Source organism: Procambarus clarkii, chromosome 11, assembly GCF_040958095.1.
Source record: "Procambarus clarkii isolate CNS0578487 chromosome 11, FALCON_Pclarkii_2.0, whole genome shotgun sequence".
In the NCBI taxonomy this organism is placed as follows: domain Eukaryota; kingdom Metazoa; phylum Arthropoda; class Malacostraca; order Decapoda; family Cambaridae; genus Procambarus; species Procambarus clarkii.
The window spans coordinates 31,244,045-31,258,276 of record NC_091160.1 but is presented as its reverse complement, the minus strand read 5'-3'; the positions used below and the strand labels follow the sequence as shown (position 1 = coordinate 31,258,276).

Genomic DNA, 14,232 nt, shown 5'->3' with positions numbered 1-14,232 from the left:
TCGACTGGGGTTAGGCACCCAGAAAAGCAGGCATAACAAAACAAAACCCATCTGGTGAGAAATTGCAACCGAAGACTGAACAAAGAGACAGAACTCCCCAAAAAATAAGGAAACTAGCAAACAAGCAAACGTCATTCACTGCTGTTTGTCTATGCAGCCCTTCCCTCCCTGGGAAGGGGAGGAGGGAGCCACGGACCCCCCATGCCTGCAACTCACATCTCAGTTCGGAGGCTGAACATCAAAAAGGAAACTGCCGACCAGAGGAAGGGAGCGTCCGGGGCTCACCCAGAAAATGGAGTTTCATTACATTCAACACTGGTTTTCTGTGGGGAGCCTCTCTGGCTCCCTGGAGCTACATAACCTAAGACAAGTAAAAGAGGGATTTGCCCGGGAGGCAGCCGCAATGCGCATATCAACTGAAAGGCAAGACAACTAGCTGCAATCTGCGACCCAAAGCTACACATGAACGACTAGGACCAGGTACATTTACCAAATAACGGGTGGCCAGGACCCTGTTCGACCTGTGTCCGTATGTTAGACCAAGACATGTTGCCAAACACGGCAGCCAAAGCAGCATACTTACGAACGTCATGGGCACGAGGACAGACCACAGGCTGGCTAGACCCAATAACCCTGAGGACGACCTGAAAGCCCTATTCTGAGCCTTGGAATAGGAAACGAGGGAAATCGGATCAACCCAAAGCGTGTTCCCACCCACAGAAGCTGAAGCGCGCAGTTAATGGCGTAAAGTCGCAACCGGACACAACACATGATGCACCCCCGGACTGACCAACCAAGCATCAATGACCTACAGGCCCCCTCTGGAAGCCCGCCGTCTCATTCTTTGCCAGACATGAAGGAGACGGCTGCAATCAAACAAACCGACCACCAGGACCGAAAGAGCAGAAACCCCTGTGCTAGAGGAGAGCATGAAGCTCAAAAACCCGACCCCTAGAAGCCAATGCCAACAGAAACAGAGCCTTGGAAAAATAATCTTGAACCGAAGGGACCACTACAAACCAAGGCGAAGAAAGAAAAGAGAGCAGTCCAAGGACCAGGACAGCTCAGGCAGCACATGAGCAGGCCGGAGATGAAACAAAGCACGAGAAAGCTTATGGAACGGGGTGGAAGTGACATCCACCCCGAACACAAGCTGAAGCAGTTCTGCCAGCACCGCACCATAAGAGGCGACAGTATTGGGCATCAAATGACGGTCCTGAAAGAGCTAAGAAAGAAAGGACAAAACAACTCAAACAGAAATAGAAGACAACCTACGAAGTGAGAGGAAATGGCAAAATGAACACCAGGAAACTTCATACTGTCGCCTAGACAAAACTCGCAAGTGGGACACCATCAATGAAGCCCATATAAATGCTGATACACCCGCGTCAAACAGACCAGATGCGAAGAGCGGAAGAGTAGACCGAACAAGCCATGTACCGTCTGATCTGCTGAAAGAGACTGAGCCGCGGAAAATCTCCCGGGTTCGGACACCAAGCAAGCAGCACCTGAAACCAAGGCTGGGCTGACCTTGGCTGGCTAGGTAACTCCACCTCGACCATTCCTGCGAAAAGTTGTCCACCGCGACAGCTCTGCAGTCGGGAAAGGTCGCCACATATATCAGGAGACGCCGGGACCACGCCAACGTGAAGAGGTCCACCTCTGGAAGCCCGAACATCCAACAGAGCCAACTGAAGGAGTCAGCGTCAACTGTCCATTCCGTGGACTGGGGAAATGAACCGCGACAGTCCGTCTGCCAGGATGTTGGACACTACCTAGATGTGAACCGCATGGAGAGCCAAACTCTGAGAATCCAGCAGATGAGTGACTCAAAGTGACCAACCCCAGAGAGCCAAGGCCCGAAGAGAACCCCCGCGGTTCAGACAATGAACCACTGGAGAACAGTCTGAATGGAGCCGGGTTGTAGAGTCCCAAATGACCCGAACCCCTCCGAATCAAGAGCCAAACCATCACGAACTCCCGCACCGTGCTGTGAGCCCGACGGAAGGACAGAGCCCACCATCCCTGGCCAGCCTGGTGGGTACTGGTCACAAAACCCCAGCCGAGAGACGAGGCATCCGTGAACACACATCGATCGAGGGCTCGAGTAGGTGCCAAGGCACTGAATCTGAAAAACCCGAAGAGGAAGCCGGCGACACAGCAACCGACGCAAGGCCCCAGAAGCCGAACCCAGTGGTCGCAAGAGAGGCGGAATGGATGGCCCCGAAGGAACCAAAACCGATGCCGAAGCCATACCCGACCCGGTAGTTAAACTAGCACGGCAAAGTTCAGACTCCCGCACAACTCCTCAAGCAACCATTGAGTGACCCGGGAATCCCCAGAAACAGCTGAAGGTGGGACTGCAGTCGCAGCAACACCACAGGAGGGAGAGACACGGAAGTGGTCCAAGAGACCCAAACAAGGCCCAGCCAGGTACTAACCTAGGACAGAACCAGATGGGACGTCCTCCAATTCACCAGGAACCCGAACTCGGTGAGCTGGAAAAGAACCGCGTCTCTGGCGAGCAAACAAGCAGATCAGCTAGGAGCCCACACCAACCAGTCGTCGAGGTAGGCCAGAACCCGAATTCCTAGCAGATGCAAACGGGCCACCACGGCTCGGGTAAGATGTGTGAATACGTGAGGTGCCAGATTAAAGCCAAAAGGAAGGCAACGAAAGTGGTATGCCTGCCGCCCAACAACGAAACATAACCAGTCCCTGAACCCCGGACGAATAGTGACGTGTCAATATGTATCCCAGAAATCCAGAGACACCATGCAAGAACTGTGCTCCAAAAGAAGCTGCACCCGAGACAGAGTGGCCATCCGAAAGGAGGGGCGAGGAATAAAGGGGGTTCAGACAGGATAAGTACAGAATGAACCAAAGATCTGTATAGCCCCGTTTCGGCACTGGAAACAGGTGAAAACCCCACACGCTGCAGGACATGACCCGAAACGCCCACAAATTGTGGGAACAGGCGTGAGCAAACAGCACAAGCCTCCCCCATCTCAGCGCCCCATCAACGGTGCGACCTGAGAAAGGGCGCGATGCCCCTTACGAGAAGCCGGCCAAGCAGAGCAAGCACTGCGCCGACCAGACAATGTTGGCTCCAAAGGATGCGCCGGTACCGACAATTCCAATATAGGACGGTAACTAGACGAGGCGGACTGCAGAAACTTTGTGACAGCAGTCACCGCAAACAGCAATGGACAAAAAAAGGAGATGAAAACCAAAGAGCCAGGGCCCAAGCAGATTCCAAGGAGAGGGCGAGCACAACCTGGTGACACACAAGGCAAGAGGCAAAGAACAGTGACAAATGTCTTGGACTGATATCAGAGCTTGGGGATTTTGGAGGTCTAACAGGGTCCTGGTGGCTCAATATCTGGTGGGTAATCCTGGTCTCCATTGGGTTTGTGTTGCTTTGGATAGGATTTTCCTTCCTGATTTCTCCTCTTCAGGGATTTGATCTTTGATCTCCTCCGCCCTGGTATGTCTCGGTTTCCTTCTCCATGGTTAGTTAGCTACAGGGAGCCACCATTTGGCCCATCCAGAAAAACCACAGTTGAGAGTAATGAAACACCTGGTTGGGGCTCGATGGCTCCCTGGTCCCTCTCTTCACTGCTATATGTCTTGGTGTATTTTCTTAGGCTCCGGAATGAAGTACAGTGTGTTGAAACAGGGAGCAATTAGCTCCCAGTGGTGCTGTCACCTGGTAGTAGCCAACTGTAACTAGGAGAGGAGGTTTGACCAAACAACGGGGTGGATAGTTTGCGAAGTCATTTGCTGCTTGATGTCTTAATTTTCTGGGAACCTTACAGATGTCTGTTTTGCTTTGCTGACTTTCTAGATGTTTCTTCAGTGAGGGTGAGCAGATCACCTGTTCCTTGCTCCTGTGTAAGAGGGGAAAGGTGGGGGGTGGCATGTTTCTGGCTCTGGTCTCCAGTAGGCTATTCAGGACTCCTAAGGCTGATGTACTCTGTGTGAAGCTATCTCAGTGCGACTTACTACAGGGAGCCATTATTCCGCCACTCCACAAAAGACATACCTAATGGGATGATGCTTAATGCCCCATGACAGTGTTTTAGAACTATTTATTCTTTCTTTCTTCGTTTTAAATACTGGCAGCAGACTCTGGCATTGACAATTCCTCTTGTATAGAAATCTCTGCACTACAGTACAGGTACCTGTACTTCTATTTACCTTGATCTGGACTGGTGGGTCCTCGACAACCTCCGTAACAGCAATGATTTTCCCATTATTTTGTCCCTTAGTCTTTCTATTCCACCTCTTCCTTTTCTTCAGTGGGGTTTTGACAAAGCAAACTGGACACTCTTTATGACCATCTCTGTACACTGCAAGTTACATTTTCCTGTTCCTGAATCTTGTCTTAAAGCTAACTTTACCTGATGTTTCCCTCTGCTTCATCCCATGTTATGCCTCCCGCATCACAAGAAATTGCTTGTTGGTGTAATTCATACTGTATAATTCACTATGTCGGGGGACAGGATGCCAGAGTGTATTCATTCACGTTTGGCTTTTATCTATCTATTTTATCTTTATCTTTTATTTTTATCCCCCCCCCCCTCCCCAAGGCCGAATTACAGACCCTGCCCAGGGTCTGTAATTCCCAACCCCACAACAAACTGACTAATTCCTGAGTACGTACTCACTGCTAAATGAACAGACGCATTAGGTGAAAGGAAATGGGCCCAACTATTTTTGTCCCGCCCGGGATTCGAACATGGAATTCTGGAGTGTGCGTCGAGAACAAACCCGACTGTACGTACTACTGGGACCCTGTAGTGTATACGTGTTGCCCGCTGTACGTACTACTGGGACCCTGTAGTGTATACGTGTTGCCCGCTGTACGTACTACTGGGACCCTGTAGTGTATACGTGTTGCCCGCTGTATGGGCACAACTTGCAAGTAACACTGACTCCAGACATCCTTCATTATGCTTAAACAAACACCTAGTGCTGTGACCTGCAGGATCACTTGTTCATCTAAACAAGAAGGTTGGCAATCTTATATCTCCACTATCACAGCTAACACCCCCCCCCCCTCCTCTCCTCCCATTATCTGGAAATGCAAGAGTACATGTAACTTCATTCCTAATATGGGGCCCATCTTTCTTCTTCATGTTTCTGTTATTGCTAAGCAAATGTCAATTACAAATGAGCTCCCTTGGAATTGAGCACATAGCTCTGGCACTCTTACAATTTCTTAACTTTGTCTGAACTTTAATGTGCTTTGTCTTTTCGCCACTCACAGTACTGGGCTCCGATGTGGGGGGTTTATAAGCCGTTCTGTCATCTCCCTCTCTCTAATTCTACCGTACTGATTACATTTATTTATTTATTTATTTATTTATTTATTTATGCATATACAAGAAGGTACATTGTGAATGTGAGGATACATAATATGGTAATTACAGTCTTGTGAAGCCACTAGTACGCGCAGCGTTTCGGGCAGGTCCTTAATCTAAGAAAATTTTAAGGAGGTAAATACTTGCAAAATTTATAGACAAAAAAATTATAACAGTTACATGGAATGAAAAAAAGAAGATGAGAGAAAATTGTAGGTACAGTATATTAAAGCACATAGGTAGCTAAGATTGATTGCAATGACAGCTTGAATGGTAGTTGACAAAAATTGGTAGTCACAATACAGCATATGGCTAGCACATAAAGAAGACAGCAATGAACACAATGATAAGGTTGTTTGATACTACATAAAAATTAGGAGATTGGGTACCACTAGGTACAGAGCAAATTTAAAGCTCAGTGTAGGAAACTAAGAAGATAAAATTAGGTGCTTTTTGGTTTTGCTTTTAAATAAGGCAAAAGTTTTACAGTTTTTCAATTCACTAGGGAGTGAGTTCCATAGACTAGGTCCCTTAATTTGCATAGAGTGTTTACACAGATTAAGCTTGACCCTGGGGATATCAAAGAGATATTTATTTCTGGTGTGGGGATAATGGGTCCTATTACATCTGTCCAGGGAGAGTTTCAGAGCAGGATTTGCATTTAAGAACAGGGTTTTGTAAATGTAGTTGACACAAGAGAATGTGTGGAGGGAGTTAATATTTAGCAAGTTTAGGGATTTAAACAAGGGGGCTGAGTTTTGTCTGAAAGCAGAGTTAGTTATTATTCTGATAGCAGATTTTTGCTGTGTGATGATGGGCTTAAGGTGGTTTGCAGTGGTAGACCCCCATGCACAGATACCATAATTAAAATAGGAGTAGATTAGTGCATAATATAGTGAGAGGAGAGCAGAGTTAGGAACATAATATCTTATTTTAGAGAGTATACCAACTGTTTTAGAGACTTTCTTAGTTATGTGTTGAATGTGGGTGCTGAAGTTGAGTCTCTTGTCTAGGAATAGGCCAAGAAACTTGCCATCATTTTTATTACTGATGTTAATGTTGTCTATCTGTAGCTGAATTGCATTTGATGATTTGCTTCCAAATAAGATGTAGTAAGTCTTTTCGATGTTTAATGTTAGTTTGTTCGTTGACATCCATAAGTGGACTTTTTTTAATTCATTATTCACAACATTATTTAGTGTATGTGGGTTGAGGTCTGAAGAGATAAGGGTAGTATCGTCAGCAAACAATATAGGTTTGAGAATATTAGAGACATTAGGCAGATCGTTTATATATATAAGAAATAGAAGAGGTCCTAAGATACTGCCCTGTGGCACTCCAACGGTAATTGGTAGAGTGGAAGAAGTTGTATCATTGATGGTTACATATTGGAGTCTGTCACTAAGATAGGATCGGATGTAGTCAAGGGCAAGGCCTCGGATTCCATAATGCTGGAGTTTAAGTAAGAGGTAGTTGTGATTAACAGTATCAAAGGCTTTTCTTAGGTCAATGAAGAGTCCAATCGGAAACTCATTTTTGTCAAGGGCTGAGTAGATAACGTCAAGGAGACTAATGATTGCATCGTTGGTGCTCTTTTGGGACCGGAAGCCAAACTGGCAGGGGCAGAGTATGTCGAATTTTACGAGGTAGGAATAGAGCTGTTACATACAGTATATACTTGAACATACAGTATATGCAGTATTTATAACTAGTATACCTGAGATATACGAGTATTAGCAGCCTGAGAAATGCCCACATTAGCAGTTTGAGGTACACCAAAACTAGAAGACAGAGCTACTGTGTACCCATATTACCAGCCAGAGATATACTGAACTTACATTAGCAGATGTGCCATGTGTGACGAGGAGGTAGAGGTAACTGAGGGAAGTGACCAACACAATGACGCAGATGGTCCACTTGGCTCGACCCACCGTGCAGATGGTGGACCGCCTCAGAGGGTACTGGACAGCGATACACCGCTCCAAGGTATAGGCCACTGTCAGCCTGCATCAGTGATGTGTAAATACAGACATACGTACACTGATAAGTGGATTTAATTTCACACGCACACAAACATGTACCATAGACACAGACACACACACGCACACAAACATGTACCATAGACACAGACACACACACGCACACAAACATGTACCATAGATAGACACACACACGCACACAAACATGTACCATAGACACAGACACACACACGCACACAAACATGTACCATAGACACAGACACACACACACAATGATCCGGACAAATTAAAGTATGATCCTTCAAGTGCTACAGAAGCTTGGCTAATATAAGAATTGCCTTTAAGAATCTGAATCGAGTCGTTTAGGATTTCGTATATACAGTACTGTAAATGATTTGAGTCAAACCAATTCTAGAATATGCAGCACCAGAGTAAAGTCCTTATCTCGTTAAACACAAAACAAAGCTAGAGAAGGTTCAGAGGTATGCTACCAAACTAGTCCCAGAGATGAAGAATAAAGTAAAGACTAAATGGGATAAACCTCACTTCACTGGAAGAGAGAAGAAACAAGGGGAGATATGATTACCAAATACAGAATATTTATTTGTGTAGATAGGCCAGACAATGATAGAAGATTTATCATGTCACTAACACGGGGATACAATATAGAAACTAAGTAACCAAATAAGCCAGATAGACAGTAGAAAGATCTTTCTGTGTAAGGATAGTGAAATGGAATGCATTAAGAAGTGAAATGGTAGAGACAAACACAGTAGGTTATCTTGAGGTTATCTTGAGATGATTTCGGGGCTTTAGTGTCCCCGCGGCCCGGTCCTCGACCAGGCCTCCACCCCCAGGAAGCAGCCCGTGACAGCTGACTAACACCCAAGTACCTGTTTTACTGCTAGGTAACAGGGGCATAGGGTGAAAGAAACTCTGGCCATTGTTTCTCGCCGGCGCCTGGGATCGAACCCCAGGACCACAGGATCACAAGACCCGCGTGCTGTCCGCTCGGCCCACCGGCTCCCTCTTCCAGTAGAGGCAAATCCATACACAGCTTTATAGAAATGTAAATATAACAGAGCCTAATAGACTCTGGAACCTATACACCTGTCAATTAAGTGTTAAGAGGCAGGACCTAAGAGCTGTAGTGCATACTTACAAAACTAAAATTTAGTTAGGTGAACACACACACACACACACACACACACACACACACACACACACACACACACACACACACACACACACACACACACACACACACACTGGGACTGGGATCCCATACTGGGAGGCCTATGAAGCAAGAACGGAGGACTTTTGGACATGCAGATTTGTGAACCTCATTCTGGAGACATTCTTGTATCAACACATAAAGCAAGCCACAAGAATGAGGGAAGGAGATATACCGTCAGTACTGGATCTAGTATTCACCAGGAAAGAAGAAGAGATTTTTGACATCCAGTACCTTCCTCCCTTGGGAAAGAGTGATCACGTCCTGTTAGACATTAAATATGCTTTAAGATATCATCTAGAAGAAAATGGGGACATTGAAACAGTTGATAAACTCGATTTAAAGAGAGGCAACTATGGGGAACTTCGAAATTTTTTTAATGAGTGTAATTGGACAGAATTGTTGCTAGGCAGGGAAGTAAATGAAATGTATGCCAAATTTTTAAAACTATACGAGGAAGGCACACAAACATTCATACCAAAACAGAGATGCAGGACCAGAAAACAGGATTGGTTCGACAGAAATTGTGAGAGGGCAAGAGACCAAAAGACACAAAAATGGAATCAGTATAGGAAGAGGCCAAACCCCCAAACATACCAGCGATACAAAGATGCGAGAAACAATTATACAGCAGTAAGGAGAGAGGCAGAAAGAAATTTTGAAAAAGGGATAGCAGATAAATGTAAAACAGAACCGGGCCTATTCTACAAATTCATAAACAACAAATTGCAGGTAAAGGATAATATCCAGAGGTTGAAAATGGGAAACAGATTCACGGAAAATGAAAAGGAAATGTGTGAAACATTAAATGAAAAGTTCCAAAGTGTGTTTGTACAAAATGAAATCTTCAGAGAACCAGACACAATAAGAATTCCAGAGAACAACATAGAGCGGATAGAGGTGTCTAGAGATGAAGTGGAAAATATGCTAAAGGAGCTCGGGAAGAACAAAGCAGCTGGCCCAGATGGCGTTTCACCATGGGTTCTGAGAGAATGTGCATCTGAGCTCAGCATTCCACTTCACCTGATCTTTCAGGCATCCCTGTGTACAGGAATAGTAGCAGACGTGTGGAAACAGGCTAACATAGTTCCAATCTACAAAAGTGGCAGCAGGGAAGACCCCCTCAATTATAGACCTGTATCATTGACAAGTGTAATAGTGAAAGTATTGGAAAAGCTAATCAAAACTAAATGGGTAGAACACCTGGAGAGAAATGATATAATATCAGACAGACAGTATGGTTTTCGATCAGGAAGATCCTGTGTATCGAATTTACTCAGTTTCTATGATCGGGCCACAGAGATATTACAGGAAAGAGATGGCTGGGTTGACTGCATCTATCTGGACCTAAAAAAGGCTTTCGACAGAGTTCCACATAAGAGGTTGTTCTGGAAACTGGAAAATATTGGAGGGGTGACAGGTAAGCTTCTATCATGGATGAAAAATTTTCTGACTGATAGAAAAATGAGGGCAGTAATCAGAGGCAATGTATCGGAATGGAGAAATGTCACAAGTGGAGTACCACAGGGTTCAGTTCTTGCACCAGTGATGTTTATTGTGTACATAAATGATCTACCAGTTGGTATACAGAATTATATGAACATGTTTGCTGATGATGCTAAGATAATAGGAAGGATAAGAAATTTAGATGATTGTCATGCCCTTCAAGAAGACCTGGACAAAATAAGTATATGGAGCACCACTTGGCAAATGGAATTTAATGTTAATAAATGTCATGTTATGGAATGTGGAATAGGAGAACATAGACCCCACACAACCTATATATTATGTGAGAAATCTTTAAAGAATTCTGATAAAGAAAGAGATCTAGGAGTGGTTCTAGATAGAAAACTATCACCTGAGGACCACATAAAGAATATTGTGCAAGGAGCCTATGCAATGCTTTCTAACTTCAGAATTGCATTTAAATACATGGATGGCGATATACTAAAGAAATTGTTCATGACTTTTGTTAGGCCAAAGCTAGAATATGCAGCTGTTGTGTGGTGCCCATATCTTAAGAAGCACATCAACAAACTGGAAAAGGTGCAAAGACATGCTACTAAGTGGCTCCCAGAACTGAAGGGCAAGAGCTACGAGGAGAGGTTAGAAGCATTAAATATGCCAAAACTAGAAGACAGAAGAAAAAGAGGTGATATGATCACTACGTACAAAATAGTAACAGGAATTGATAAAATCGACAGGGAAGACTTCCTGAGACCTGGAACTTCAAGAACAAGAGGTCATAGATTTAAACTAGCTAAACACAGATGCCGAAGAAATATAAGAAAATTCACCTTCGCAAATAGAGTGGTAGACGGTTGGAACAAGTTAAGTGAGAAGGTGGTGGAGGCCAAGACCGTCAGTAGTTTCAAAGCGTTATATGACAAAGAGTGCTGGGAAGACGGGACACCACGAGCGTAGCTCTCATCCTGTAACTACACTTAGGTAATTACACTTAGGTAATTACACACACACACACACACCTGAAAACAAACACACCCAACACCGTTAATACCTGAATACCTAAGATTTAATGTATACATTTAAAATATTACCCTTACTGAACACAGTTATTGAATGCAGTTATTGTTCCCTCTTCTGTCAACCCCCCCCCCCAGTCTTCCCTACCCTGCCTCCGTGTTCTTGCCAAAACAGTCACTCCACAAAACAGTCACTCCACAAAACAGTCACTCCACAAAACAGTCACTCCACAAAACAGTCACTCCACAAAACAGTCACTCCACAAAACAGTCACTCCACAAAACAGTCACTCCACAAAACAGTCACTCCACAAAACAGTCACTCCACAAAAGAACTGCTCCACAAGAGTTGCTCCACAGAGTGTTACCCCATAAAAGGGTCACCCCACTAAAGGGTCACCCCCACAAAAGGGTCACCCCACTACAGGGTCACCCCCACAAAAGGGTCACCCCCACTAAAGGATCACCCCCACTAAAGGGTCACCCCCACTAAAGGGTCACCCCCACTAAAGGGTCACCCCCACTAAAGGATCACCCCCACTAAAGGGTCACCCCCACTAAAGGGTCACCCCCACAAAAGGGTCACCCCCACTAAAGGGTCACCCCCACTAAAGGGTCACCCCCACAAAAGGGTCACCCCACTAAAGGATCACCCCCACTAAAGGGTCACCCCACTAAAGGGTCACCCCACTAAAGGGTCACTCTACAAGAGAGAAAGAGGTGTGCTACAAAAGAGAAAGAGGTGTGTGCTACAAGAGCGTCGCTCCACACTACTCCCACCACCTTTCACCTGTCCACCAATCCACCTGTCCACCAATCCACCTGTCCACCAATCCACCTCCCAAGTAATAACCTGTCCTGCTACAACCCCTGGCCTGCCCACCCTTGCCAATAATACAACATGTAAGTGGTGTAACTGTTCACTAAGTATACAGACTGAAATGTATTTATGCATGCTAATTGTAACACCTGTAAATATAACATAACCAAAGATTCTGTGAGATGGGGATTCTGGATTAGGTGAATACATCTATGGCTCAGATCCCTTAACCCCCCCCCCCATCCTCCCCACACACACACACACACACATACAGATTAGGGTACAGTACCAGCACAGTGCTATATATTAATAATAATAATAATAATAATAATAATAATAATAATAATAATAATAATAATAATAATAATAATATTATTATTATTATTATTATTATTAATAATTAGTAAACTCTCCAAGAAACTAAAGCTTTTAATTTGTAACAGTATCAAATGGTGTTGTAGTTGAATGATTGCGTGTTGAGAACATAAGATAGAGAGGCAGTTGACAACAAGTCGATGATCAGAAGCAGATGGTTCTTACAACTCAACAAATGTTCAATAAAGTATAAAGTGGTTTGTTTAAAGGAGAAGTATAACAACTTAGGCAACCTACCTAATCTATCAAGGCCAATGCTCATAAGTATGAAGATGTATAAATTTTGTGGTGTTTTAAATGTTGCTAAAGAGCCAGAATTTCAATGCTGCCGTTTATGGCATCAACGTTAAGTGTGAGAAAAGATTCAGATCCCTTTGGTGCAAGGCAGAAATGATGTAATAACTTATGTGAATGTAAAAAAAGCAATATCCTAGTCCAGTACTATATACAGCATACATACCACACGCTGATACTGGTTGTAGTGGAACCGACATAATTGATGATCTTGCAGGCTGGGTCAGAATCAAGGAGTTCGAGGCGAAAGAGAGTGAAAGCGTCATGGTGGAGGAGCCATCTCAGCAGCAGCAGCAGCAGGAAAGTGGTGTCTGATGCAGCCATGGCTGCCAGGTAGTAGGAGGAGGAACGTCGTCGTAGACGGGTACGTAGAAACACCGCCCCACTTAGAACATTGCCCACCACTCCTGCAGGATCCCACATTGCCCTTGAGTTATACTCTATTGCCTCACCTTTAGCATCCCTGAACTATATTCCATAATTATGTCCATTCACATTACCGTACATCACCTCAACTGACAAAAGTCTTTGTACTTCATATTACAGCTCCAGAATTCCTCTCCTACTTTGCTTTTGGTTACCCATAGTCGGTGGCAGGATGCCTGTTAGTCTTATCGAGGTCCCCCTAGGCCAACTACTGTACTGACTTTCCTCCACCATGCAACCCACAACAGTTGCCTATCTCTCACACACCTATTTACTGGTAGGTAAACAGAGGCATCAGGTGAAATTAAATGTTGCCCAAATGCTCTTGTTATGTCATGGGAATTTAACCCAGAGTCATTCAGCTGTAACCTGACTACACATATCACTGTGCCACAGGATCCTCATACCATATTATTAGTTAATATATCCCTACCCCTATCTCTCTCTTGCAGTAGCCTCTCTCTGTATTTGGCTCAACCACCACAAATTTTCTCAAACATATCATCAAAGCAAAAATCACAACCACAAGTTATCTTCAGTCATCATGTATACAGCATTTTTGTTTAAATCTCAAATCAGCCTTAACACTCCTTATAAAGCCTTATACTGTACCGTATTGTACTCCAATGTTAAACTCGTTATAAAAAAACAGCATTGAATGTAATGAAACATCATTTCCTAGGTGAGGCCAGGAGGCTCCCCGGAGCTATCTGGGCTGATATGAATATATTAAACCGTGGCATCAGTCAAAGCGAATGGAGTTCTTGAGCCTACCGGGGACCATGAGCCAGAACCTGGCCCCCTCAGAGAGGCACGAGGATCAATGGCATATAGAAACCCACATGTGGTTGGAAGCATTCTATGTCTGCCATCAACCAGGCCAGGCACCCAGAAAGGTAGGCGCCCCAAAACAAACCCTACCTTAAACAATTGCTACTGAAAGCCGAACTGTTGGACAGAAATCCTCGAACTAAAAATGAGCAAATGAGCATGACGTCACAACCGTCACCGCTGTCTGTGCAGCTCCCCTCCCTCCCTGGGAGGGGGAAGGAGAAGCTCCTGAACCCCCCCCCCCCACCCGCTATCCACCTCCAGTTTTGAGGCTGGATGTCAAAACCGCTGATCAGAGGGTGAGAGGGAGGGTTGCCGAGGAGCCTCTGGGTCTGACCCAGAAAATGGCATTTCATTATATTCAATGCTAGTTTTCTACTTAACCAAAGATAACACAAGAGGGACTTACACGGAAGGCAATCGC

At 44.8% G+C, this 14,232-nt stretch overlaps 1 protein-coding gene across 1 annotated transcript in view; it reads right to left on the bottom strand.

Moving 5' to 3' along the window:
• Positions 1–14,232, bottom strand: part of LOC123758377 (uncharacterized) — a 56,068-nt gene that overhangs the window by 16,006 nt on the left and 25,830 nt on the right. The window contains exons 3-4 of the mRNA XM_069323017.1: positions 12,718–12,958; positions 7,205–7,370 (exon numbers count right to left, since the gene is read on the bottom strand). Coding sequence (XP_069179118.1) covers positions 7,205–7,370; positions 12,718–12,958 — 407 coding nt within the window. The remainder of the gene's footprint in view (positions 1–7,204; positions 7,371–12,717; positions 12,959–14,232) is intronic.